This window comes from Bubalus bubalis, chromosome 13, assembly GCF_019923935.1.
Source record: "Bubalus bubalis isolate 160015118507 breed Murrah chromosome 13, NDDB_SH_1, whole genome shotgun sequence".
Taxonomy (NCBI): domain Eukaryota; kingdom Metazoa; phylum Chordata; class Mammalia; order Artiodactyla; family Bovidae; genus Bubalus; species Bubalus bubalis.
The window spans coordinates 16,724,019-16,751,724 of NC_059169.1; the positions used below are offsets into that span (position 1 = coordinate 16,724,019).

Below are 27,706 nucleotides of genomic sequence, written 5' to 3' on the forward strand. Positions count from 1 at the left end.
GAGAAGACTCGATACTCAGAGAGAAAGCAGAAAGAAAGGGAGGAGAGGAGACACACAATGAATAGCAAGGGAGAAAGGAGGAAGTAGGCTGGGGAGCCAAGGAAGGACGAGTCTGTTTAATGGAAGGTGAGTCTGTGGAAAATTGTCGGTTGATTTCAGATCAGAAGGCTTCTGGTGACCTGAGTAACAGGCTTCAGATGGGAGGAGGCCGGACTGCAAAGGGCGGCAAATCCATGAGTTGCAGAGGGAGTTGAGGTGAAGACAGGCTACTCTTGAAAGGAGTTTGAAGCAAGAGAAAGATCCATCTGGAATGTACGGTGTGAGGATATGTTGCTGGTTATTTGGATTTTAAGTTTGTGAGTCGTGTGTGTGAGGTGGAGGGGGGGGGAGGGTATTTCCTTTTCTCCCTTATTCTCTTCAACAAACTGAATAAATTTGAGGTTCTGAGGTACAGGTGTGAGTCAGACACGAAGCCCTGCCCTCATGGGTCCCCTTCAGTCTCCCAGAGGAGGAAGACATCCAGAAACTCACCCCTTGATGCCTTTGGAATCCTAATTGTGGGAGCTCTGTCAAAAAATAAAGATCATAGCATCTAGTCCCATCACTTCATGGCAAATAGATGGGAAAACAATGGAAAAAGTGACAGACTTTATTTTCTTGGGCTCCAAAATCACTGCAGATGGTGACTGCAGCCATAAAATTAAAAAATGCTTGCTCCTTGGAAGAAAAGCAATGACAAACGTAGACAGTGAATTAAAAAGCAGAGACATAACTTTGCTGACAGAGGTCCATCTAGTCAAAGCTATAGTTTTTCCAGTAGTCATTTATGGATATGACTGTTGGACCATAAAGAAAGCTGAGTGCCAAAGAACTGAAGCTTTTGAACTGTGGTTTGGAGAAGACTCTTGAGAATCCCTTGGACAGCAAGGAGATCAAATCAGTCAATCCTAAAGGAAATCAACCCTGAATATTCATTGGAAGGGCTGATGCTGAAACTGAAGCTCTAATACTTTGGCCACCTGATGTGAAAAGCCAACTTATTGGAAAAGACCCTGATGCTGGGAAAGATTGAGGGCAGGAAGAGAAGGGGATGACAGAGGATGAGATGGTTGAATGTCATCACTGACTCAATGGACATGAGTTTGAGCAAACTCTGAGAGGTGGTGAAGGACAGGGAAGCCTGGTGAGCTGCAGTCCATGGGGTCACAAAGATTCAGGCTCAACTTAGTGACTGAACAACAATACTGAGAAAGTCCTTATTATAGTGTTTGGCTCATACAATAAACATCATGAGGACCACCTATAGTTTTATTTCTTAGCATGGGAAAGCATTCCTTCCTGTTTTAACAAGTCTTTCAAGGAAAGGAGTTTCAGTTCAGTTCAGTTCAGTTCAGTTGCTCAGTCGTGTCCAACTCTTTGCGACCCCATGAATTGCAGCATCCTAACAAAAGAGCTCATTAAAGTTTGTCTTTGAAAAGTGTCCTTCATAAGGAGCCCTCTGTATCTATTTTCACTATTTCAGATGTTTCTACTTGTGATTGGCGTGGTAGGTGTGATGGTGGCTTCCATTCCTTGGATTGCTATACTTGTGATTCCCCTTGGAATCATTTTCTTTGTTCTCCGGTGGTATTTCTTAAGGACCTCACGGGATGTGAAATGCCTGGAATCTACAAGTGAGTACCAGGGCTCTCAGGTTGGGATGGCAATGCAGGCTGGCTTCCGTTTATGCTGTAATTAACCAGACCCCTGAAATTCCAGAGAGTCTATCTTTTGGAACTTCTCATTAAGTTGACATTATATAATTGAATGTGATGGCCACGGTTGAGTTGATGTGGTCCTTAAGGCAAATGGAGCTGGGAGCAGGTCAACTGCAGCTTTGCATTTTTAGCATAAAGAGGACAAATGTAAAAAAAAAAAAAAAAAAAAAAAAAAGAGGACAAATGTGAGCACCATGAGGACAGGAACCATTCCTGTCTTGTTTATGACATACTGCCTAACACTGAGTATCCACTCTATAAATACTTTCCTTAAAAATAAAATATTTCATCATGTTGAACTAATGTAGAAGGAAAATAGGAGTTATTCTTCTCCTGGAGTTACCAGAAATGACAAAGATAGTAAAAGATTAGGAAAGGAAAAGGAGACATTAAGGAAATGTATGTCAGAAGTGACATATTTGAAAAAATGCATTCATTTACATATCCAAGTAAGTTGCATCTGCCAATCTGAATGTATTGAAAAGATAAATCCTGTTATTTTCAGCTTGCTCTTTATCATCACCAGTATTTGGAGTGATACCACACTGTTTGTGATCCCTCCTTTCTCAAAACTTCTAATATAAATAATGTTAAAAATATTCCCCTAGGAGGACACAGGGTGGAGAATCTGTTCAGTAGGTATTTGATCTATTACTCCAATCAATTTTAGAATAATGAGGGACAGGGACTTCCCTGGTGGTCCTGTGGATAAGACTCTGTGCTTCTACTGCAGGGGTCACAGCTTCAATCCCTGGTTGGGTAATAAGATCCCACACAGCACAGCCAAAAAATAAAAAACAAAAACAGAATAATGGGGGACACATTTTATGATTAATCCTTCTATTCTACAGGTAATCACAGATGATGAAATAATTGAATTTATCTCATTATTAATGTAGATATTCCATCAATATTAAAACAAAAAATAAAAGTAGAATTGTTATATATTTTTTTAAAAAGTTATAAGAACTGTACCCAAAAGATAAGCAAGGAAGATATTTGTACCAGATACCTCAATCATGAATAATTATTGCAAATTAATACCAACTTAACCACTTTTATTTTGTTTTTAAACTTTACACTATTGTATTGGTTTTGCCAAATATCGAAATGAATCCGCCACAGGTATACATGTGTTCCCCATCCTGAACCCTCCTCCCTCCTCTCTCCCCATACCATCCCTATGGGTCATCCCAGTGCACCAGCCCCAAGCATCCAGTATCATGCATCGAACCTGGACTGGCGACTCATTCCATATATGATATTATACGTATTTCAATGCCATTCTCCCAAATCATCCCACCCTTTCCCTCTCCCACAGAGTCCAAAAGACTGTTCTATACATCAGTGTCTCTTTTGCTATCTCATATACAGGGTTATTGTTACCGTCTTTCTAAATTCCATATATATGCATTAATATACTGTATTGGTGTTTTTCTTTCTGGCTTACTTCACTCTGTATAATAGGCTCCAGTTTCATCTACGTCATTAGAACTGATTCAAATGTATCCTTTTTAATGGCTGAATAATACTCCATTGTGTATATGTACCACTGCTTTCTTATCCATTCATCTGCTGATGGACATCTAGGTTGCTTCCATGTCCTGGCTATTATAAACAGTGCTGCGATGAACATTGGGGTACACGTGTCTCTTTCCCTTCTGGTTTCCTCAGTGTGTATGCCCAGCAGTGGGATTGCTGGGTCATAAGGCAGTTCTATTTCCAGTTTTTTAAGGAATCTCCACACTGTTCTCCATAGTGGCTGTACTAGTTTGCATTCCCACCAACAGTGTAAGAGGGTTCCCTTTTCTCCACACCTTCTCCAGCATTTATTGCTTGTAGACTTTTGGATCGCAGACATTCTGACTGGTGTGAAATGGTACCTCATAGTGGTTTTGATTTGCATTTCTCTGATAATGAGTGATGTTGAGCATCTTTTCATGTGTTTGTTAGCCATCTCTATGTCTTCTTTGAAGAAATGTCTATTTAATTCTTTGGCCCATTTTTTGATTGGGTCATTTATTTTTCTGGAGTTGAGCTGTAGGAGTTGCTTGTATATTTTAGAGATTAGTTGTTTGTCAGTTGCTTCATTTGCTATTATTTTCTCCCATTCTGAAGGCTGTCTTTTCACCTTGCTTATAGTTTCCTTTGATGTGCAGAAGCTTTTAAGTTTAATTAGGTCCCATTTGTTTTTTTTTTTCTTTTTTTTTTTTAATTTTATTTTATTTTTAAACTTTACATAACTGTATTTTTGCTTTTATTTCCAATATTCTGGGAGGTGGGTCATAGAGGATCCTGCTGTGATGTATGTCAGAGAGTGTTTTACCTATGTTCTCCTCTAGGAGTTTTATAGTTTCTGGTATTACATTTAGATCTTTAATCCTTTTTGAGTTTATTTTTGTGTGCTCTAGTTTCATTCTTTTACAAGTGGTTGACCAGTTTTCCCAGCACCACTGGTTATCCATTTTAAATAGAGCACTGTGTATACGTCCATCCGAAACTCTCTAACTATCTATTCTTCTCATCCTTCATCCAGCGACCGTATGTTCATTCTCTAAGTGTGTGAGACTGTTTCTGTTTTGTAAGTTCACTTGTATCATTTCTTATTAGATTCCACATATAAGGGATTTCATATGATATTTCTCCTTCTTTGTCTGACTTCATTCATATGCCACTCTCTAGGTCAATCCATGTTGCTTTTCATTCTTTTTGGTGGTCTTGGCCACTTTTTGCATTTAGCAGTATCTGAATGATGAAGTCATATGCAAATTCTGTCTGAAAGTCTGCTGTGATCAACTGGCAATACCTGCCACAGGCATTGCTAACGGTGAGTTAGCATATTTGTCAGGTGTATTGAGACCATGGATCCTCAAGTCTGCTGTTTTAAGGGGTTTTCATACCAGATTCCCAGGAACTTTGTTCAATCTCTGGTGCTTAATAAGATGTACAGTAATGACAAAGGCTGTTGGATATTAGCTGAGTTATATCTGGGAGTTTTCTGAACATAAATAACGAAGTCTGGAGAAAAATGCCTGTAGTCACAAGTATGCACAAGCACAAGCAGCAAGTATGCTGCTGCTGCTGCTGCTAAGTCGCTTCAGTCGTGTCTGACTCTGTGCGACCCCATAGACAGCAGCCCACCAGGCTCCCCCATTCCTGGGATTCTCCAGGCAAGAACACTGGAGTGGGTTGCCATTTCCTTCTCCAGTGCATGAAAGTGAAAAGTGAAAGTGAAGTCGCTCAGTCGTGTCTGACTCTTAGTGACCCCATGGACTGCAGCCCACCAGGCTCCTCCATCCATGGGATTTTCCAGGCAAGAGTACTGGAGTGGGGTATCATTGCCTTCTCCATCCCTCAGCCCTAAGTGGGGTTTAAAAGAAACAGGATGGCTTTTCATAGGTGTGCATTCCGTCTGGCCCACTGTAACTCTTGGGCATGAGGTGAGGTAGGTGTTGGGATGTTTGGTTCCCTGGTGTTCAAGGCTGAGATGGCACCTAGTTTCTAAAGTTGACCCCGCCCTCCATCCCTTCAGGGAGAATCAGCTGCACTTTGATCTCCTGACAGGGAAGCAGGTGAGGGAGGCCACACTGAAGACTTCATTCCAGGACTCTCCCTGGGGAAACAGCCACGTCTGCTTCCTGCTCAGAAGCCTTGTCTGTGATAAATAGTGTTGACATCACAACATTTGCTGTGGAAATGGGAGCCTGGTTCTAGTGAGTTTTATGTGCTCTCTGGAGCTGGAGCCTTGGCATCCTCCTGATAGGGTGATGGCCCCAGAATTCACCTATGTCATCCCTGTGAGCACCTGGTGTCCAGACTGAGTTCTGGGGGTGGTATCCCACTTATCTGGGATACCTGCCGGGGTGCAGAAAAGGCCTGAACAGGGCTCCCAGCCTCTTATTTGGAGCTTGAGCTCAGTCTGTGTTTGTATTGCTCTTATAAGGGCAAAGTTATAGGAAGCTAAAATAAAAAGTTATTCAACTTAATGAAGACAGAGAGCCATGTGGATGCTGAAATGAGAACACAGGCACACGACTGGATAATCAAAAGCACCACGGACTCATTTTCAGCTCTTTGCCTGAACAAAGTACAAAGGGGAAGTGTTAGATCATGTTGGGGTTCAGAGAAGGTTTTTCCTTTAAGTCAGTGTCACAGGTGGGGCCCTAATAGTTATGGCTCCTGGTCAGACACCCCCAGGTAGAGAGAGCCCCAGGGTCCAGTGGATGGTCAACTGGCCTCCAGCCCAAGCTGTCCTCCCCCAGCCAGGGCTTCCCACCCTCTCTGAGTTCCAGTGTCTCACAGGAGGAAGCCTGCTCCTTCCTTGCTGGTAGAATCGAGGACACTAAGCTTAAGAGGAGGTTCTGTGTCTTTGCCCCCTTGTATCCCAGTGCCCCCCTACCCCACAGTGCCCATGTGCATGTTGCTGCTGACTACACTGTGATCCAGAAAGACATTCAGATGTTAGGCTAAGGAGTCAGGCCCTGAAAATAATTTGGACTTCTCCCCCTTGACTTTTTTCCCTATCATTTTATAAAATCTCCATAGCCTCCTGAAAGATAAGTGATCTTAACTTCCTCTAAACATCCAGGTTTTACTAACAGCTTTTCTCAGGTGATGCACAGGTAACATGGTGATATCAGTATTTCCTTCTGATACAACACAAGTTATCATTCATCCCAGACAGAGGTCACAGTCTCATAATCTGCCCCTGACAACAGCAAGTTACAGCCTCGTTCACGGTGGGGAATGAAAACCATAAGGGGTCCTCCCTGCCCTGCAGCCTGCAGCCCACCTGTTCCCTGATGGGCAGGAGCTTGACGCTGGTGCTCATGGTCAGTGTGCTCTTAGAGAAGATGGCAGGAAATGAATGACCAGTCATGTGACACCAGACCCAAAACTCACATGAAGCCACTCAAAAGAGAATGGACACTAAGGCCACTGTCAGATTCTAAAAGGATGATGTGAGTGTCACATGCCACAGTGACCTCCAAACACCAGGACAGGTATCCAGCAGGGCAGTTGTAAAAACATCCATCAGGCTCCTGAAGCAGAAGTCAAGACCATGCAAAGGCTCCTCGTCTGCCGGGTCCTGAGGGCACAAGGGCGGTGCTGTGCCGGGTGCTCCATGACCCTCACAGAGGCTCCTGGCACAGATGCAGGGAGAGGCCCAGGACGGGGTGACGGCAGATCACTCCCTTACTCGTCTCTCCCTGTCCCACGTCTGGCTCTGGTCCAGGGTGGGGGATGTACTGACTCTATCCCAGCCTTTAGGCCACTTATCTGAGGTGGAGATGGCACAGAGAGTTCATCAAAATTCAGTGTGGTGAGGACTGTAATGAATTAAATTTTGGAATGCCACTGACTCATAAATTAGTGAATAATTACCCAGTGATGAAACAGAATGAAATACTGCCATTGCAGCAACATGGATGGAAAGAATATTATTCTTAGTAAAGTAATTCAGAGGAAAACAAATATGATACATCATCACTTATACTTGGAATCTAAAAAATAAAAGACTATATACAAAACAGAAATAGACTCAGAGACATAGAAAACAAACTTATGGTTACCAAAGGGGACTAGGAGGGAGGAACTAATTAGGGATATGGGATTAACAGATAAATACTACTATCTAAAATAGGTAAGTAACAAGGATTGACTGTAAAGCACAGGGGATTTTATTCAGTATGTTGTAAAAAGCTGTAATAGAATATAATCAGAAAGAAAATAAGTGACTCACTGTACTATATACCTGAAACTAACACATTGTTGTAAATCAACTGTCCTTCAATATATTTTTTTAAAAATTGTGAACAATTTCCACCTGGATAGATGCCAGAAGAATTTGGAGGGAGGTATATTTGAGAAGAATTAGTTAATAATGAGTTAGTTTACCTAAATCTAGCTTCAATTTGAATTTAGTCAAAGAAGGATTCAAAAAGAATCTTTAATTTCCAGGTTGTTAAGGTGAAGGTTGGCATGAATAGGAGTTGAGGGTCACATGGAGGATCCTTTCCAAAAGCGGCAGCTTCCTTCCCCAGGCAGCCCTCCAGGAAGCCCTGGGTGTGCCCTTTGGTGGGACATGTGAGAACAGAGCCCGGGAGGCAGTGGTTTCCTTGCGTCCAGCCTCCCTGACTTTCTCTGTCGTGTGTCTGTCTCTGCTTCCCCAGCACAGAGCCCGGTGTTTTCTCACTTAGCATCTTCTCTCCGGGGACTTGAGACCATCCGGGCATACAAAGCCGAACACAAGTTTCAGAAACTGTTTGACGCACACCAGGATTTGCACTCAGGTCTGTCAGTTTCTGGAGATGATTTCAGCGGATGAGATCTGCTGCCTTCTGAGGCCTGACCTTCTTCTCTGGTGGCCTGGTTGCTCCCACGTCTCTCTGTGCCGCCCCTCATCCCCCTCTGCACACCTGCCTCCCCCACCCCTTCCTCTAGGCATCCCTCTGTGCACCCCTCTTCCCCATCACCCCCTGCTTTTCTCCCCGGCCTTGTTTGTGTTGTCCTTCCATCACTGTGCCCTGTGGTTTTCTCTCTCTTTAGGGCAAGAATTAACAGACTTTTTTTTTTTTTTAAAGATCCAGATAGAAAATTTTGTAGGCTTTTTGTGCTACACTGTCTCTGTTGCAGCTACTCACCTTTGCTGTTGTAGTACAAAGACAGGCAAAGATAATATGTCAGCAAATGTCCAGGGCTGTGTTCCAATAAAACTTTACAGAACCAGGTGGTGGCTGTTCTTGACCCACAGGCTTTATAGTTTATTGATTCTCCTTTCAGAGTATGCAGGGTGGCAGACATGACTGAGGAAAATAATTTCCTGATTTGCCACCCACTTGATAATACTTTGTATCAATGAAGTTTTTTCTAGGAAGAAATCTCAGAATTTCCATGAAGTCTGTTAAATTTTGACCTGTCTCTCCAATCTTTATTTGTTTTGAAGATAATAACTGCATTTAAAAAGCTGCATGCTGATCTTGTTAACTGATGATCCTTTAGATACTGGCTCCTAAAAGTAGACACATACAGGACCATGTAATATGTGCAGAAGATGCTGAAAACAGTGTGAGCTGTTCTGTCTGCTATGGGAGAGCTGGGAACAGTCAACGTGTGCGAGTATGATCTTCACGTTGAGGTCCAGCACTGCAGGAAATGTGCAGATTACACTTTTTTCCCTCTTTTTCCTTGTGATATATACTCCTGTTAATAACCAGCAAGTTGAAGTTTTCAGTGCATGCTTCTCACAAAGCCACTGGACTGATTCTTATGTGCTATATGTTGTCTTTGTCAGAACCTAGGTTTCTGGAATCTTCAGTTTCCTTGAATGTGTAACTTTGCTGTCCTACCCTGTGTAAATGCTTAACTAAGCAAAATGCTGTCTTGCATTAGAAGAAGCTAACATGATTTTTATATTTATTCATTATACTTATTATGGTTCATAAATCCAGAGGCTTGGTTTCTGCTTTTGATGACGTCCCGATGGCTTGCAGTTTATCTAGATGTCATCTGTGCCATCTTTGTCACGGTTGTTGCCTTTGGAGCCCTGATTCTGACAGATGGTAAGTAAAAATCTGAATATTTATGGCATGCTTACAGTTTATAGCTTCATTTCCAGTTATTAATTTAAACTCTTGCCATCTTGTTTATTTATTTATTTTTTCAATGGAGAGGTCAAGTTTATTTTTTTAATTAATTAAAATTTTTTTGAGCCATCTTCTTGAATATATATTCTTTGGTTCTAATGAATTGTATTAAAGTGTTGGTAGCATATGACTCCACAGTGTGGTCCATGTGAAGTCATTTGCATCTTGATGAGCAATTTTATCTTTTTTTCCATTTATTTATTTACAGTAGATCCTTGTTGAGACCTTCTTAAAAAAAATCATTGGCGTTTATTTGATTTACCATGTTGTATTAGTTTCAGATGTGCAGCCAAGTGAATCTGTTATTGTGTGCTCAGTCTCTAAGCCATATCAGCTCTTTGAAACCCCATGGACTGTAGCCTGCTAGGCTCCTCTGTCCACGGGATTTTCTGTACAAGAATGCTGGAGTGGGTTGCCATTTCCTTCTTCAAGGTATCTGCACGACCCAGAGATCAACCCTGTGTCTTCTGCATTAGCAGGCAGATTCATTACCACTCAGCCACCTGGGAAGCCCAAATCTGTTATACATATATCCCCATTTTTTGGATTCTTTTTTTGTACCTCATGAACATTGGGCTGCATGCATTTTTTTAGTAATTGGCATTTTAATTAATACTTCAAATAAATTTCCCTATTGGAAAGAATTTTTCTTTTTGGCTTTAGGAATCTTCAGGAACAAAGAACAAATATGAACGTGTCTGCTCCAGCTGACCTGTGGTGCCTGCTTTGACTTACTTGGTCCATTCTTTGATTTTTGCTTTTAAAAATTTTTAGGGGTATAGTTGATTTGCACTGTTGTCTTAGTGTAGAGCACTTCATGTGTACAGAAAAGTGAATCTGCTATACATATATCTTTTTTAGATTCTTTTCCTGTATAAGTCATTACAGAGTTCCCTGTCCTTTATGGAGAAGGCAATGGCACTCAACTTGAGTACTCTTGCCTGGAAAATCCCATGGATGGAGGAGCCTGGTAGGCTGCAGTCCATGGGGTCGCTAAAAGTCGGATATGACTGAGCGACTTCACTTTCACTTTTCACTTTCATGCATTGGAGAAGGAAATGGCAACCCACTCCAGTGTTCTTGCCTGGAGAATCCCAGGGACGGGGGAGCCTGGTGGGCTGCCGTCTATGGGGTCACACAGAGTTGGACACGACTGAAGCGACTTAGCAGCAGCAGCTGTACTTTATAGTAGGTCCTTATTAGTTATCAATTTTATATATGTAGTAGTGTGTATGTATCAATCTTCCAAATTATCCTTCCCATCCCTTACCCCTAGTATTTTCTGCATCTGTAACTATATTCCTGTTTTGTAGATAAGTTTATTTGTAGCCTTTTGTTGGATTCTACATATAGGCAGTATCATATGCTATTTGTCTTTCTCTGAATCTGACTTATTTCACTCAATATGGTCCATCCATGTTGCTGCAAATGGCATTATTTCTTCCTTTTTATGTCTGAGTAATAGTCCGTTGTATATATGTATTACCTCGTCTTTATCCATTCCTCTGTTGGTGGACATTTAGGTTGCTTCTCTGCAGGAGACCTGAGTTCGATCCCTGGGTTGGGAAGATCCCCTGGAGAAGGGAAAGGCTACCCACTCCAGTATTCTGGCTTAGAGAATTCCATGGACCGTATAGTCCATGGGGTCGCAAAGAGTTGGACTTGACTGAGTGACTTTCACTTTCATGTTCTGGCTATTTTAAATAGTGCTGCAATGAACATTGGTAGGAATTATGGTTTTTCTCTGTATATATGCCCAGAAATGGGATTTCTAGGTCATATGATAGCTCTATTTTCTATTTTTTAAGGGAACCTCCCTATTGTCCTCCATAGTGGTTATACCAGTTAATGTTCCCACTAACAGTGTAGGAGGGTTCCTTTTCTCCACATCCTCTCCAGTCTTTATGGTTTGTAGGCTTTTTGATGATGGTCATTTTGACTGGTGTGAGGCGATACCTCATTGTAGATTTGATTTGCATTTCTCTAATAATTAGAAATGTTGAGCATCTTTTCACGTGCTTTTTTGGCAATTTGTGTGCATTCTTTGGAGAATGTCATTTTTGATCTTCTGCCCAATTTTTGATTGGGTTATTTGTTTTGATATTGAACAGCATGGGCTGTTTGGATATATTGGAGAGTAACCCCTAGTTCTAATATTTCATAGGAACCAGGAATGTCAGGTCCATGAATCAAGGCAAATTGGAAGTGGTCAAACAAGAGATGACAAGAGTGAATGTCGACATTCTAAGGATCAGCGAACTAAAATGGACTGAAATGGGTGAATTTAACTCAAATGACCATTATATCTAATACTGCAGGCAGGAATCCCTCAGAAAACGGAGTAGACATCATGGTCAGCAAAAGTGTTCAAAATGCAGTGCTTGGATGCAATCTCAAAAATGACAGAATGATCTCTGTTCGTTTCCAAGGCAAAGCATTCAATATCACAGTAATCCAAGTCTATACTCCAACCAGTAATGCTGAAGAAGCTGAAATCGAACGGTTCTATGAAGGCCTACAAGACCTTTTAGAACTAACACCCCAAAAAGATGTCCTTTTCATTATAGGGGACTGGAATGCAAAAGTAGGAAGTCAAGAAACACCTGGAGTAACAGGCAAATTTGGCCTTGGAATATGGAATGAAGTGGGGCAAAGACTAATAGAGTTTTGCCAATAAAATGCACTGGTCATAACAAACACCCTCTTCCAACAACACAAGAGAAGACTCTATACATGGACATCACCAGATGGTCAACACCGAAATCAGATTGATTATATTCTTTGCAAAAGATGGAGAAGCTCTATACAGTCAGCAAAAACAAGACCAGGAGCTGACTGTGGCTCAGACCATGAACTCCTTATTGCCAAATTCAGACTGAAACTGAAGAAAGTAGGGAAAACCACTAGACCATTCAGGTATGACCTAAATCAAATCCCTTATGATTATACAGTGGAAGTGAGAAATAGATTTAAGGAACTAGATCTGATAGATAGAGTGCCTGATGAACTATGGACTGAGGTTCATAACATTGCATAGGAGGTAGGGATCAAGACCATCCCCATGGAAAAGAAATGGAAAAAAAGCAAAATGGTTGTCTGGGGAGGCCTTACAAATAGCTGTAAAAAGAAGAGAAGTGAAAAGCAAAGGAGAAAAGGAAAGATATAAGCATCTGAATGCAGAGTTCCAAAGAATAGTAAGAAGAGATAAGAAAGCCTTCCACAGCTATCAATGCAAAGAAATAAAAGAAAACAACAGAATGGGAAAGACTAGAGATCTCTTCAAGAAAATTAGAGATACCAAGGGAATATTCCATGCAAAGATGGACATTCCATGCAAAGAAGGGCAGAAATGGTATGGACCTAACAGAAGCAGAAGATATTAAGAAAAGATGGCAAGAATACACAGAAGAACTGTACAAGGAAGATCTTCAAAACCCAGATAATCATGATGGGGTGATCACTGACCTAGAGCCAGACATCCTGGAATGTGAAGTCAAGTGGGCCTTAGGAAGCATCACTATAAAGAAAGCTAGTGGAGGTGATGGGATTCCAGTTGATCTATTTCAAATCCTGAAAGATGATGCTGTGAAAGTGCTGCACTCAATATGCCAGCAAATTTGGAAAACTCAGCAATGGCCACAGGACTGGAAAAGATCAGATTTCATTCCAATCCCAAAGAAAGGCAATGCCAAAGAGTGCTCAAACTACCGCACAATTGCACTCATCTCACACACTAGTAAAGTAATGCTCAAAATTCTCCAAGCCAGGCTACAGCAATACATGAACCTTGAACTTCCTGTGTCAAACTGGTTTTAGAAAAGGCAGAGGAACCAGAGATCAGATTGCCAACATCTGCTGGATCATAGAAAAAGCAAGAGAGTTCCAGAAAAACATCTATTTCTGCTTTATTGACTATGCCAAAGGCTTTGACTGTGTGGATCACAATAAACTGTGGAAAATTTTGAAAGAGATGGGAATATCAGACCACCTGATCTGCCTCTTGAGAAATTTGTATTCATGTCAGGAAGCAACAGTTAGAACTGGACATGGAACAACAGACTGTTTCCAAATAGGAAAAGGAGTTCGTCAAGGCTGTATATTGTCACCCTGTTTATTTAACTTATATGCAGAGTACATCATGAGAAACGCTGGGCTGGAAGAAACACAAGCTGGAATCAAGATTGCCAGGAGAAATATCAATAACCTCAGATATGCAGATGACACCACCCTTATGGCAGAAAGTGAAGAGGAACTAAAAAGCCTCTTGATGAAAGTGAAAGTGGAGAGTGAAAAAGTTGGCTTAAAGCTCAACATTCAGAAAACTAAGATCATGGAATCCAGTCCCACCACTTCATGGGAAATAGATGGGGAAACAGTGGAAACAGTGTCAGACTTTATTTTTTTGGGCTCCAAAATCACTGCGGATGGTGACTGCAGCCATGAAATTAAAAGACGCTTACTCCTTGGAAGGAAAGTTATGACCAACCTAGATAGCATATTGAAAAGCAGAGACATTACTTTGCCAACAAAGGTTGGTCTAGTCAAGGCTATGGTTTTTCCAGTGGTCATGTATGGATGTGAGAGTTGGACTGTGAAGAAGGCTGAGCACCGAAGAATTGATGCTTTTGAACTGTGGTGTTGGAGAACACTTTTGAGAGTCCCTTGGACTGCAAGGAGATCCAACCAGTCCATTCTGAAGGAGATCAGCCCTGGAATTTCTTTGGAAGGAATGATGCTTAAGCTGAAACTCTAGTACTTTGGCCACCTCATGAGAAGAATTGACTCACTGGAAAAGACTCTGATGCTGGGAGGGATTGGGGGCAGGAGGAGAAGGGGACAACAAAGGATGAGATGGCTGGATGGCATCACTGACTCGATGGTCATGAGTCTCAGTGAACTCCTGGAGTTGGTGAGGGACAGGGAGGCCTGGCGTGCTGGGATTCTTGGGGTCGCAAAGAGTCGGACACGACTGAGCGACTGATCTGATCTGATAGCTATCACTGTACTGTATACCTGAAATTAACACAACTTTGTAAATCAACTATACTCCATTAAAAATTATAAAAATAAAGGAGTCTTCTTCATAAAATGACAGAAGAAACTGGGTAATGAGTTTGAGAAAGAGACTAACTGTTCCTCTTCTTTCTCATTTAGCTTTAAATCCTGAGGACGTTGGCCTGGTCCTGTCTCTAACCATCACACTTACGGGGATGTTTCAGTGGTGTGTCAGGCAAAGTGCCGAAGCTGAGAATATGGTGATGTTTATCTTTCCATTCTTAGTCTTTTCAAGTTTCCTTGCTGTTAAATGTAATAAAAGCAATTCTAATGTAAAAAAGTAAAAGTATCCTTTTTGCATCATCGTTAACAGAGGGGTTTCTTTTTTTTTTTTTTAATTCTCCTCCATCTTATTAAAGTTAATGTTAAATAAAATATATACATCTTTTTCTCAGTTTTATATATTCCTTGTTAGCTGGTTTTAAATTCATCACAAACTGTCCTCAAGTATAATAGATATCTCTGCAGAAGGGAGGTTATGAAATCCTGGAGAGAATATGAGCTGATTTCTTAGCAGCTTGTTTATCTTTGTTTCTTAATGTATAATTCCTCATTTTTGGTTAAAAAAAAGAATGCAGTACTTTGAGGTTTGTTTATTTAATTAATAGTTTCCTCTGCCTTTGTCCACTCCCCATTTTATAATTTATTCTTGTATGTGTTAAACACCTGAAATTGCTTGAAGCCCTTCTTTCTGGAAGGATAAGCTTTCTCTCAAAATGTGCTCTCAAAGATGTGGACTTGGAGTTGTTTAAGAGGCCTTAGTAAATATGTGCATTATACATTTTTTTTTTTGATATTTGCACCTTCTAGGAAGAAAAACAATAAAGCAAAGTCTTCATTTTGGTCTTCTAACAGAGTAGTACGTGACTAATTATTAAAATGAGGTTTGATGGCTCATCTGTAACACGTGGCCCTTCTGTAACCACACATTACTAATTGGTGTCCATAAGTGTTCTTTTCTTTGAAAAAATTCTTTTTTAAAAAATAATCCAGATGTGAAAGGTTGATCAATAAAATCTTAAACATTCATTTCTCTAATTCTTTTAGCTTTAATATAAAGTTGAAGGAAGTAGTTGTAACTAAAAGTGTTGGAGATGATGAACAAATCTGCAAATCACCCAAGACCTCATAAGACTCCTACTTCTGTCCTTTTTTTCCCCCTTTTTATTTTATTTTATTTTTTTTTAATTTTATTTTATTTTTAAACTTTACATAACTGTATTAGATTTGCCAAATATCAAAATGAATCCGCCACAGGTTTACATGTGTTCCCCATCCTGAACCCCCCTCCCTCCTCCCTCCCCATACCATCCCTCTGGGTCATCCCAGTGCACCAGCCCCAAGCATCCAGTATCGTGCATCAAACCTGGACTGGCGACTTGTTTCATATATGATATTATACATGTTTCAATGCCATTCTCCCAAATCATCCCACCCTCTCCCTCTCCCACAGAGTGCAAAAAACCATTCTACACATCAGAGTCTCTTTTGCTGTCTCGTATACAGGGTCATTGTTACCATCTTTCTAAATCCCATATATATGCGTTAATATACTGTATTGGTGTTTTTCTTTCTGGCTTACTTCACTCTGTATAATAGGCTTCAGTTTCATCCACCTCATTAGAACTGATTCAAATGTATTCTTTTTAATGGCTGAGTAATACTCCATTGTGTATATGTACCACGGCTTTCTTATCCATTCATCTGCTGATGGACATCTAGGTTTCTTCCATGTCCTGGCTATTATAAACAGTGCTACAATGAACATTGGGGTGCACGTGTCTCTTTCAATTCTGGTTTCCTCAGTGTGTATGCCCTGGAGTGGGATTGCTTCTGTCCTTTGCAGGTGCTAAGACCTGATATTCTATACCATATAAAAGCAAATGTGAAGATATAAAAGCAGAAGGTTTCACTTACAATCTCTAAACATGCATAAATAAGACCCTCTGAAACTAACTCATGTGATGTCATGTGTGTTTCAGATGATTTCAGTAGAAAGAGGGATTGAATATACAGACCTTGAGAAAGAAGCACCCTGGGAATATGAGCATCGTCCACCACCATCCTGGCCCTGTGGTGGAAGGATTTACATTGGTAATCTTAACTTCAGGTACAGCTTGGATGGGCCTCTGGTATTGAAGGACCTGGACATATTCATTGGCTCAACAGAAAAGGTTAGTTTAAGCCATTTGCCTCTTTAAAGTTAAGTGAAGTGAAGTCTCTTAGTCGTGCCCGACTCTTTGCGACCACATGGATAGTAGCCTGCACCAAGCTCCTCCGTCCATGGGATTTTCAAGGCAAGAGTACTGGAGTGGGTTACCATTTCCTTCTCCAGGGAATCTTCCCAACCCAGGGATCGAACCCAGGTCTCTCACATTGTAGACAGATGCTTTACCATCTGAGCCACCAAAATCCAGCTAAAGATTTAGCACCACATCTGCTGTTGGCTTCCTTGTCAGTGTGTCAAGGGGACTCTTTGTACCTAATGGATGCAGATTAGATTAATGAATTTTATAGGTGAAACTTTCTTCGAAACTGACCATGGAATGGGGACACCAGCAATCTTTTCCCTGTGGAGTGAGCTCCCTCATGGTGGTTAATGGGTCCTGGGCTCCAGTGCTCAATCTTAACCTGACCCAGGACACTATACATGACACATGATGTTTCATACTAAGTCTGGGAAGTCAGCCATGGCTCCCCGTCACTAACTGTCCAATATCCCCCGCCTTCCTCCTTTCCATCTTTTCTTCTTTGTATTTCTGAGATCCCCTCCTCCTCCCATGGTGCCCTCTGGTTGCCGCCACCTCCTCTCTCCATTGGCCCTTCCCATAGACTTGTCTTCCATTCACTGACACGGAACTGCCATCGCCCTGCCCCACTCTGCAGGCTGCTGCTTTCTGAAGCACAGATCTGACTTTTACTGGCCTGGGTGAGCTGCTACTAGAACCAAAGCGCAGCTCTAAGCCCACTCCAGTAAGGGCTGTGGGGTGAGCTCGTAGCTACTAGAGAGGAGCCAGAAACACGACTCAGTCACGGGTGAGGCACCAGAGCCCCAGATGGAGACAGGGCCCAGAGACTTACTCAGAGTCAAAAGCAAATTGAAGGGAGCAGGGAAGATTCACATTGGAAATGGCAGAGAGGCTAATAACCTGGACCTGCAGGTGTCCGTGTCTGCTGGTGATGTTCCTTTCCTGCTCAGATTGGGACCCTCAACTGGGACCAGGTCAGACTCTTGAAGAAGAGACTAAACTAGAACAGACAAAGTGGTGGGAAGCCCTTGCCCCATCTCCCTCTGTGGCCAGGATGTCTCCTGATTTACACACACCCCTGCACTCAGGTTGTGTGTAGGTGCTCCCAAAGCACTATGTCTTCCCAGCTTCCAGTGTGAACTCTGTCCCTCAACCTGAGAGACCTGTCCCCTCCATCATCTGGATGGTGAAAGTCTCCTCATTTCCTGAGGTGATTCTAATGCATCTTTGAGACTCTCAATTCTTCCTCAGTGTCTTATATTTTCTTTCAACATAGCATTTACAGTACACCCATGTTCATAGCAGGCAAAAGTTGGAAGGAACTAAATCCTTACAATGAAATATTATTCAGTCTTGAAAAGGAAGAAAAATCTGACCTTTGGATAAACCTTGAGGATATCTTGCTAAATGAAATAAACCAGACACAAAAGAAATAAAAACTCTGATTCCACTTATGTGAGTTTCCTAGAACAGTCAAATTCAAGAACACAGGAAGTAGGATGGTGGTCTCTAGACACTGGGGGAAGGAGATGGGGAGTTGTTTTTCTAACGGGTGTAGAATATCAGTTTTATGAGGAAAAAAAAATAAATTCTCGATCTTGGTTGCACAATAATGTAAATGTACTGAACAACAAACTGTCCACTTAGAATGGCTAAGTAGTTAAATTTTATGTTATGTGAATTTTATCATAATTAAAATAAAATATAGCACCTGTGGCATGCTTTGTAATTTGGAGTCTGTATTTCACAGTACCTTGAAGCTTTTTAAAATCAGGAAGCATCTTATTTTCATCTTTGTTCCCCAGAAAGTTGCATTTTGCAGGGCACAGAGAGGGTACTGAGGGATTGCTGGATGACACGGTGAGTGAGTAATATACAGGTGTGAGCAACCAGGAACCAACACACACACACAAAGAAGACAACTCTGTAAATAACCGAAAGAACTGCTCTTTAAAACTCACCACCACAGACCCATCTAGTAGACTATCAGTTCAGTTCAGTTCAGTCACTCAGTCGTGTCTGACTCTTTGGGACCTCGTGAACCACAGCATGCCAGCCTCCCTGTCCATCACCAGCTCCCAGAGTCTACCCAAACCCATGTCCATTGAGTCAGTGATGCCATCCAACCATCTCATCCTCTCCTCCCCTTCTCCTCTTGCCCTCAATCTTTCCCAGCATCAGGGTCTTTTCAAATGAGTCAACTCTTCGCATCAGATGGCCAAAGTATTGGAGTTTCAGCTTCAACATCAGTCCTTCCAATGAACACCCAGGACTGATCTCCTTTAGCATGTACTGGTTGGACCTCCTTGCAGTCCAAGGGACTCTCAAGAGTCTTCTCCAACACCACAGTTCAAAAGCATCAATTCTTCTGCACTCAGCTTTCTTCACAGTCCAACTCTCACATCCATACATGACCACTGGAAAAACCATAGCCTTGACTAGACGGACCTTTGTTGACAAAGTAATGTCTCTGCTTTTTAATATGCTGTCTAGGTTGGTCATAACTTTCCTTCCAAGGAGTAAAGTCTTTTAATTTCATGGCTGCAATCACCTTCTGCAGTGATTTTGGAGTGATTTTAATTTTAGAAAAATAAAGTCAGCCAATGTTTCCCCATCTATTTCCCATGAAGTGATGGGACTGGATGCCATGATCTTCATTTTCTGAATGTTGAGCTTTAAGCCAACTTTTTCACTCTCCACTTTCACTTTCATCAAGAGGCTTTTTAGTTCCTCTTCACTTTCTGCCATAAGGGTGGTGTCATCTGCATATCTGAGGTTATTGATATTTCTCCTGGCAATTTTGATTCCAGCTTGTGCTTCTTCCAACCCAGTGTTTCTCATGATGTTAAAGTTAAATAAGCAGGGTGACAATATACAGGCTTGATGTGCTCCTTTTCCTACTTGGAACCAGTCTGTTGTTCCATGTCCAGTTCTAACTGTTGCTTCCTGACCTGCATACAAATGTCTCAAGAGGCAGGTCAGGTGGTCTGGTATTCCCATCTCTTTCAGAATTGTCCACAGCTTATTGTGATCCACACAGTCAAAGGCTTTGGCATAGTCAATAAAGCAGAAATAGATGTTTTTCTGGAACTCTCTTGCTTTTCCTGTGATCCAGCAGATGTTGGCAATTTTATCTCTGGTTCCTCTGCCTTTTCTAAAACCACTTTGAACATTTGGAATTTCACATTTCACGTATTGCTGAAGCCTGGCTTGGAGAATTTTAAGCATCACTTTACTAGAGTTAGAGATGAGTGAAATTGTGCAGTAGTTTGAGCATCTTTTGGCATTGCCTTTCTTTGGGATTGGAATGAAAACTGATCTTTTCCAGTCCTGTGGCCACTGCTGAGTTTTCCAAACTTGCTGGCATATCGAGTGCAGCACTTTCACAGCATCATCTTTCAGGATTTGAAATAGCTCAACTGGAATTCCATCACCTCCACTAGCTTTGTTCGTAGTGATGCTTTCTAAGGGCCACTTAACTTCACATTCCAGGATGTTTGGCTCTAGGTGAGTGATCACACCATCATGATCTGGGTGGTGAAGCTCTTTTTTGTACAGTTCTTCTGTGTATTCTTGCTACCTCTTCTTAACATCTTCTGCTTCTTTTAGGTCCCTACCATTGTTGTCCTTTATTGAGCCTATATTTGCATGAAATGTTCCTTTGGTATCTCTAATTTTCTTGAAAAAATATCTAGTCTTTCCCATTCTATTGTTTTCCTCTATTTCTTTGTACTGATAGCTGACGAAGGCTTTCTTATCTCTTCTTGCTATTCTTTGGAACTATGCATTCAACTGGGTATATCTTTCCTTTTCTCCTTTGCTTTTTGCTTCCCTTCTTTTCACATAGCTGTAATTTAATGAATGATACCCTTGTAACATGAAAATGAAAAAACAAATATTCAACTTAATCCCCAAATGCTACCCAGGGAGCAGCTTCAGTTAGTCACAGGGCAAAACCTGGCTCCTAGTGATTTCCAGTTCCAGTGTAGGTCAGAAAGAAGGTGAACTGCCATGTCAGGAAAATATTCACCACAGCTCTTGATACAATTTTGTCCCTGAGAGCTCTGAAGGTGATGTTTCTTTACTCTTAGACAATATGTCTGTCAGCTTTTCCATTGTAAATGTAATTCTGTTAACCTACACTAGTCTTAAATTTTCCCCAAAGTCATAAAATATTAATTATACAAGAAACTTTTTGATACAACTTGGGAACATAACAAACTGACTCTTATTCTCCCTTCTTAAACCCTGCAAATCATAGGATTATTGAGATTCTGAATGTTTCAGGGCAAATTAAATTTGGAGACTTCTTTAATAACTCCAGCAATTTGACACAGTATCTCCATTAGCTTCATTTATGTGCGGGGAGATGATACCTGGGCAGCATGTTCATGAATCCATTTCAGTCTACTTGTGTACATCACAGTTTTCCTCTCCTGCGCACCTGTTATTGCTCTGTCACTCCAGGAAAACCCTTTGGTATTGGATTTAATTCAGAGAGTCTATTGTGGGTGGGGGAGGGGACATGTGAGTGAGCCAGCCCAGCAGAAGTGGGGCTTTATTCTCTTTCCCCCATTTCATGTGCTGTCACGATTCCTGGAAGTTACAGACGATAGGAAAGTATAGTAGGTACTATGCAGGATTTTAATCCATGGAAGAAATAACAAGTGGAAATAAAGAACCAGGACTTCCCTGGTGGTGCAGTGGATAGGAATTTGCCTACCAATGCAGAGGACACTGGTTCAATCCTTGGTCTGAACCAAAAAGATTCTACATGCTGCAGAGCAGCTGAGCCTGTGTGCCACAACTGCTGAGTCCATGTGCCACAGCTACTAAAGCTTGTGCTCAGCAACAAAAGAAGACACCTCAATGAAAAGCCTGTGCACTGCAACAAGGAGTAGCTTCCACTCATCACAAATGGAGACTGCCTGCATAAAGCAATCATGACCCAGCACAGCCAAAAAATTAAAAAAAAAATCATCATGAGATATTTAGATTCTGAACATGGACTGCATTTTACATTTAAATGATTTTGTGGTTGATTTTATCATTTTAAAGAGTCCTGCATCATATTAAAGCATTTTCCAGCTCTTGAGGTAGATTGATTTTGTTTGTTTTTGCTCACAGCTATTACTTGGATAATACATTTTTACAGATGCTTACTAGATCTTACTATAATGTGCAAAAATTCTAGTTTCCTACTTTTTCTCCTTTTTAACATAATATTTTCCTAGAAACCCCTCCCTTCATTCTCAGCTTGTCCCCCTTCCCCTGCCAGCTTCCTAATTCCTTGTGATTTAGACTGTAGTGCCAGGGTCAGTAGCAAATGCATCTCCTGGAGCTTCTTAGAAATGCAGAGTCTCAAGCCCATTCAGCTCACTTTCTTGGCATTGTGTTTAAATAGGACCTCCTAGTAAAGTCCTTTCTCTCCCATGGGCAGGTTTTGATGACTGATAGTCTGTGCTTTCCATTAAATATCCTTTGACAGTTTGAAACTGAGTTCATGAATCACCCAAACTCCTGTTGTGACTGAGAAGGAGGCTCTAGAAAGCTCTGTGTCACTTAACCTATATTTCTATTAACTTTATAATAAGTTAATATTATATATATATTATTATATATAATATATATTTATATAATAAGTTTATAAGTTACTATTAACTTACATTTATATTCTGTAAATCAGGCCTTTACAGTATAATCTAATTCCGTGTGATTTTACTGCATTTATTTGCATCTTTTCAGTGGAGTCTGTCTTCATCACGGGCAGTTTTCATCCTGCTCCCAACTTCCTCATACCAGCCTTCTGTGGGGACTGGAGGGATTTCCCCACAGGCTCAGCCCTGCCTGGACTTGGAATCAGAAAGAGCCAAGTGTAGCAATGCATGTGCAGCTCTTTCACCACCTGATGAGATCAAATGTGAATCTTGATGCCCCAAGCATGGCACAAGGTCTATTTGGCCTCTTCCCCAGGTACCATGTGCCCCACTCAACTGCAGGTTTCTCTCAGCCCAGCTGTGGATGCTGGTTCTTCCTGCTGACAGCCAGCCCACCTGACCTCAGGCACACTCTTTGCTCCCACTCAACACAAACATGCCTGTATCCACATCATGCTTTAACTCTCTGGCCATGTTAGGCTTGTGCCTTTAACTACACCTACACTTCTCCCCACTTTCTCTGTTCTAGCTACACAGAGGGACATGATAAGGTGTCAGGCCATCCAGGTGATAAGGAAGCCATCAACAGATGGAGAAGAGCCCGAGGATACAGATTGAGTCCCATCCTGTGATTTATGGGCTCTGATATTTCAGGCAGACTAATTCTTCTAACTAAGCCTCAATCTTTTCTTTTGCAAAATAGAAGCAATAGGATATAGCTTGTAGGGTTGATGTACAGCTTAAACAAGATAAGACATGTAAAGCACCCAGCATGGGGATCAGAGTAATTGCTTGGATAAAGATGGCCATCATTTTCATCAGGTGTAAAATGAGCATAATCACTTATACCACAAAAGTTGTCCGTCCTATGAGAAAAGAGGTGTTTGCCATTTGAAGTTGTGTCTATAGCTGTAGGATCCATCTGTTGTGTCTTTCTCTGTCTGGTTTATCATATACTTAAATAAATATGGTAATAGATTGTCCATAAATTTCTCTGGCCTGAGTTAAAAATCTCAGTTCCCAATGGAAGCTTCTTTTTCTCAGGACACCACAGGTAAGACAAGTAAGACAGTCAAATCCAATACAGATTCTGCTGTCAACATGTAGAGTTCATCTGAAAAAATAAGAAAATGGCTATATTAGCTTTGTAAGCTAGAAAGAGGTCATAATTTTTATAGAGGTTTTTACAAAAAAATGACATAGCATCAGTTAGGTTTGGGACAAGCCCACATGAGGGGACAGGGAGAGCATTTGCAAGGATTTAGGCATGTGAGACAGACTTAGTGATGTATGGTTAGGGTTTCAGCTGGTAGAGATGCATTCAGCAGAAATGCATGTGAAAGTTCTTTAGGAAGTGGAGTCAACATAAACAAAAGCATGATGCCCTGATCCAATAAATGAAGAACTAGGCACCTGCAGAGCATTCAGGAAAGTCAGCTACCAGGTGTGCAGCAGACATTTTCATGTTCAACCCTGACAACTCTCACGTGACCCCAAGGAAGGTGACTTGCGGACATGAAGAAGGTCATGTGGGAACATGACTGAGGTCAGTGGGAACAGTTTTGTAGAAGAGATGTCCTGGGATGTCCCAGGCACAGAGCTGGCCTTTGGGAGTTTAATCTGAGAAGTGAGAGCATGAGGACCAGAATGGGCAGATGCGGGATGTAGGGAGCCTGGAGCTGTTGTGTCTCCAGCAAAATGTCCCTGGAAAGTGATTGCACTTTTTGGAATCAAACTGATGTTGATTAAAACAAAGCTCTAACACTCAGGTTTGTGAATGTGCAGGAAAGTGAGTGGGAATAGAAAATGGTATCATATTTTTGGAGAGTAGGTTAACAGCCTAACAGCTTCCTCTGAAAATGTTCATACTTGATTCTCAGCAGTTCCATATTTGAGAAATGATTGAGAATGTTTGAAAAAAAAAAGTTTTAGTTTCAAGGATATTTAACAGAGTTATTTGTAATAGCAAATTATTGGAAACTGCTTAAATATCCAGCAGTAGGGGGCTTGTTAACTGATCACATATACTGTAATATTTTGTAGCCATTAAAATAAATATCCTTATGAAATACTAAATGAAAACAGATAACTGTATGTTCATATTAATCCCATTTTGTTTATATATGTGAACTTGTGTCTTTAAGAACACATACAGAAGTCTAGAAAGTAAAAATATCATCTTGAGAATGTTTTTTACAGAGTGCTGAGTATAGCTAGTATTTATTTATTTTTCAGATTCAGTTGCACTGATTATGATTAAGGATCATAATCATAAAACATAGTTTTTTAAATAAATCATAAAGCAAAGTTGTTTTAACTTGTTTTTTAAAAGGTAATGCAGCCTAGCACTCTGGTGCTGACTGTGGATCTTAAAATGAGGAACTGAGTCATAAAACACTGCAAGAGTACAGTCTTCAGGGCTTTGCACCATGCTGGACTCAGGGAAGTAAGGTGGACAGTTCAGCCCCTGAGCCTGGGAAAGAAGTCGTGAGAGTAAAGTGGGGAAGATGGAGGAAGGGGTTGTTTTGTGTGGGGCATTGGGTGTTGATTTGTTGTGTGCAGAGAAATCCAGGTGCAAGTGTCTAACAAGTTGGTGTCATCATCAGAGACCAACATGGTTGGAAAAACAGAAAGGGGCCATTTCAAAGCAAATAAAATAAGATTTTCTCAAAGTGTCTTTATAATTTTTTTTAATTTATTTATTTTTGGCTGTGCTAGAACTTTGGTGCTGCTCAGCCTTTGCTCTAGTTGTGGTGAACAGGGACTACTCTAGTTGTGGTGCCTGGGCTTATTGTGGTGTCTTCTCTTGTTATAGAGCACAGTCTATAGGGTGTGAGGGCTTCAGTAGTTGTGGCATGTGGCTCAGTAGTTTTGGTTCCCAGGTTCTAGAGCACAGGCTCAGTAGTTGTGGCACATGAGCTTGGTTGCTTTGTGGCATGTGGGATTCTCCTGGACCAGGGATTGAACCCGTGTCTCCTGTACTGAGAGGCAGATTCTTTACCGTTGATCCACGAGGGAAGCCTCCCAAGTGTCTTTAAATTGAAGGATGTAAGCTTACTGATACTGGTGACATTTTCCTTGGGCAACTGGCAAAACCATTTGGTTACCCTTAAAGTCATTCAGACTATAGTTTTGATGACTGAACTGTAGGAATAGCCAGAGCCAGGTTTTCTTTGAGTTACCTTTTTCTTTTGAGATGCCTTTGGCCTTGAAGCATGTGAGATCATAGTTCTCCAACCGGGGATTGAACCCACACTCCCTGTAGTGGAAGCACAGAATCTTAACCACTAGATTGCCAGGGAAGTCCCCCATTTTTCTTTTTTAAATTCTCCTCGCTGGAGTTTGAAGTTTATAGTCCTAAGATCATGAACAGCCCTTGGTGCCCCTATATATCTCAGTCCATTTACTCAAAGTCTGCAAATGCTCCCATTTGTAAAGATGATCTCAGTTTCAGTAGAGTTGATAACATGGGGATATCCATACATCCTCACAGATAGAGTACTCACTTGTGTCCTGATATGGGTTGATTTATGTATGAGAACACCCAGAAATACAGGCATACCTGTTTTTACTGTGCTTCACAGATAATGCTTTTTTTTTTTTTTTTTTTAACCAATTGTACATTTATGGTAATGCTATGTCAAGCAAGTACATTGGTACCATTTTTCCTACAGCATTTGCTAACTTCAAGTCCCTGTGTCACATTTTGGTAATTCTCACAATATTTCAAACCATTTCATTATCATTATGTTTGTTATTCGGGGATCTGTGATCAGTGTTTTTTTAATGTTGAAAGGCTCAGATAATGGCTAGCATTCTTTCAGCAATAAAGTATTGAAAATTAAGGTCTGTACATCTTTTTAAATATATAATGTTATTGTACACTTAGTAGACTACAATATAGACTAAACATAAATATTTGAACAGAGAAACAAAAAAATCATATAACTTGCTTTATTTTGTGATAGTCATATTATAGAGATTGTCTGGAACCAAATCCAAAATATCTTTGAGGACTGCCTGTACATAGAACGCATGAGTCACATAAGTATACATTACAACCTGCCTGTGTGCAGAGAATGGTCCATCTGTATTATATGAATTAGGGTTTAAAATAAGGTGCAAAATGTCCTGAGAAACCTGTATGCAGATCAAGAAGCAACAGTTAGAACTGAACATGGAACAACAGACCGGTCAGTGACTGCAGCTAAAAGATGCTTGCTCTTTAGAAGAAAAACTATGACAAACCTAGACAGCATATTAAAAAGCAGAGCCATTAATTTGCCAACAAAAGTCCACAGAATCAAAGCTCTGGTTTTTCCAGTAGTCATGTATGGATGTGAGAGTTGAACCATAAAGAAGGCTGAGTGCCAAAGAATTGATGCTTTAGAACTGTGGTGCTGGGGAAGACTCTTGAGAGTTCCTTTGACAGAAAGGAGATCAAACCAGTCAGTCGAATAGGAAATCAACTCTGAATATTCATTGAAAAAACTTTTGCTGAAGCTGAAGCTCCAATACTTTGGTTACCTCATGGGAAGACCTAATTCACTGGGAAAGACCCTGATGCTGGGAAAGATTGAAGGCAGGAAGAGAAGCGGTCAACAGAGGAAGAGATGGTTGGATGGCATCACTGACTCAATGGACAAGAGTTTGAGCAAGCTCCAGAAGATGGTGAAGGACAGGGTAGCCTGGTGTGCTATATTCCATGGGGTTACAAAGAGCTGGACATGACTGAGCAACTAAACAACAACAAAATGTCCTGTAGACATTGTATTGTCTTTGTAAGATAATAAAAGTAGCTAAACCCACTTTTCTTACGTTTAATCTCTATAAATATAAATTCTTTTTTGAAATGCCATGACTGATTTGACTAAGTTGTGAAACTTTTAGTTCAGTTCAGTTGCTCAGTCATGTCCCACTCTTTGCGACCCCATGGAGTGCAGCACGCCAGGCTTTCCTGTCCATCACCAAATCCCGGAGGTTACTCGAATTCATGTCCATTGAGTCAGTGATGCCATCAAACCACTTCATCCTCTGTCATCCCCTTCTCCTCCACCTTCAGTCTTTCCCAGCAACAGGGTCCTTTCAAATGAGTCAGCTCTTCACATCAGGTGGCAAAAGTATTAGAGTTTCAGCTTCAACATCAGTTCTTCCAATGGAGGTAATCAAATCAGAAAAATGAAAAGTTCCAAGAATTCTGATTATATTGCATATAAATATTTATTGTTCTCTTCAAAGCTATGAGTTTTAAAATTTTACTGATTTACAAATGATCAAAAGCATGTCTTACACCCTCATCAATTCCAGATTCTAAATAGAGATGAAATCATCTCTTCTGAAGC

The 27,706-nt window shown here is 41.0% G+C and overlaps 1 protein-coding gene across 1 annotated transcript in view; it reads left to right on the forward strand.

The window, feature by feature from the left end:
* Nucleotides 1–27,706, forward strand: part of LOC102392111 (ATP-binding cassette sub-family C member 4) — a 161,578-nt gene that overhangs the window by 95,033 nt on the left and 38,839 nt on the right. The window contains exons 21-25 of the mRNA XM_044926896.2: nucleotides 1,523–1,673; nucleotides 7,931–8,050; nucleotides 9,209–9,319; nucleotides 14,558–14,658; nucleotides 16,441–16,632. Coding sequence (XP_044782831.2) covers nucleotides 1,523–1,673; nucleotides 7,931–8,050; nucleotides 9,209–9,319; nucleotides 14,558–14,658; nucleotides 16,441–16,632 — 675 coding nt within the window. The remainder of the gene's footprint in view (nucleotides 1–1,522; nucleotides 1,674–7,930; nucleotides 8,051–9,208; nucleotides 9,320–14,557; nucleotides 14,659–16,440; nucleotides 16,633–27,706) is intronic.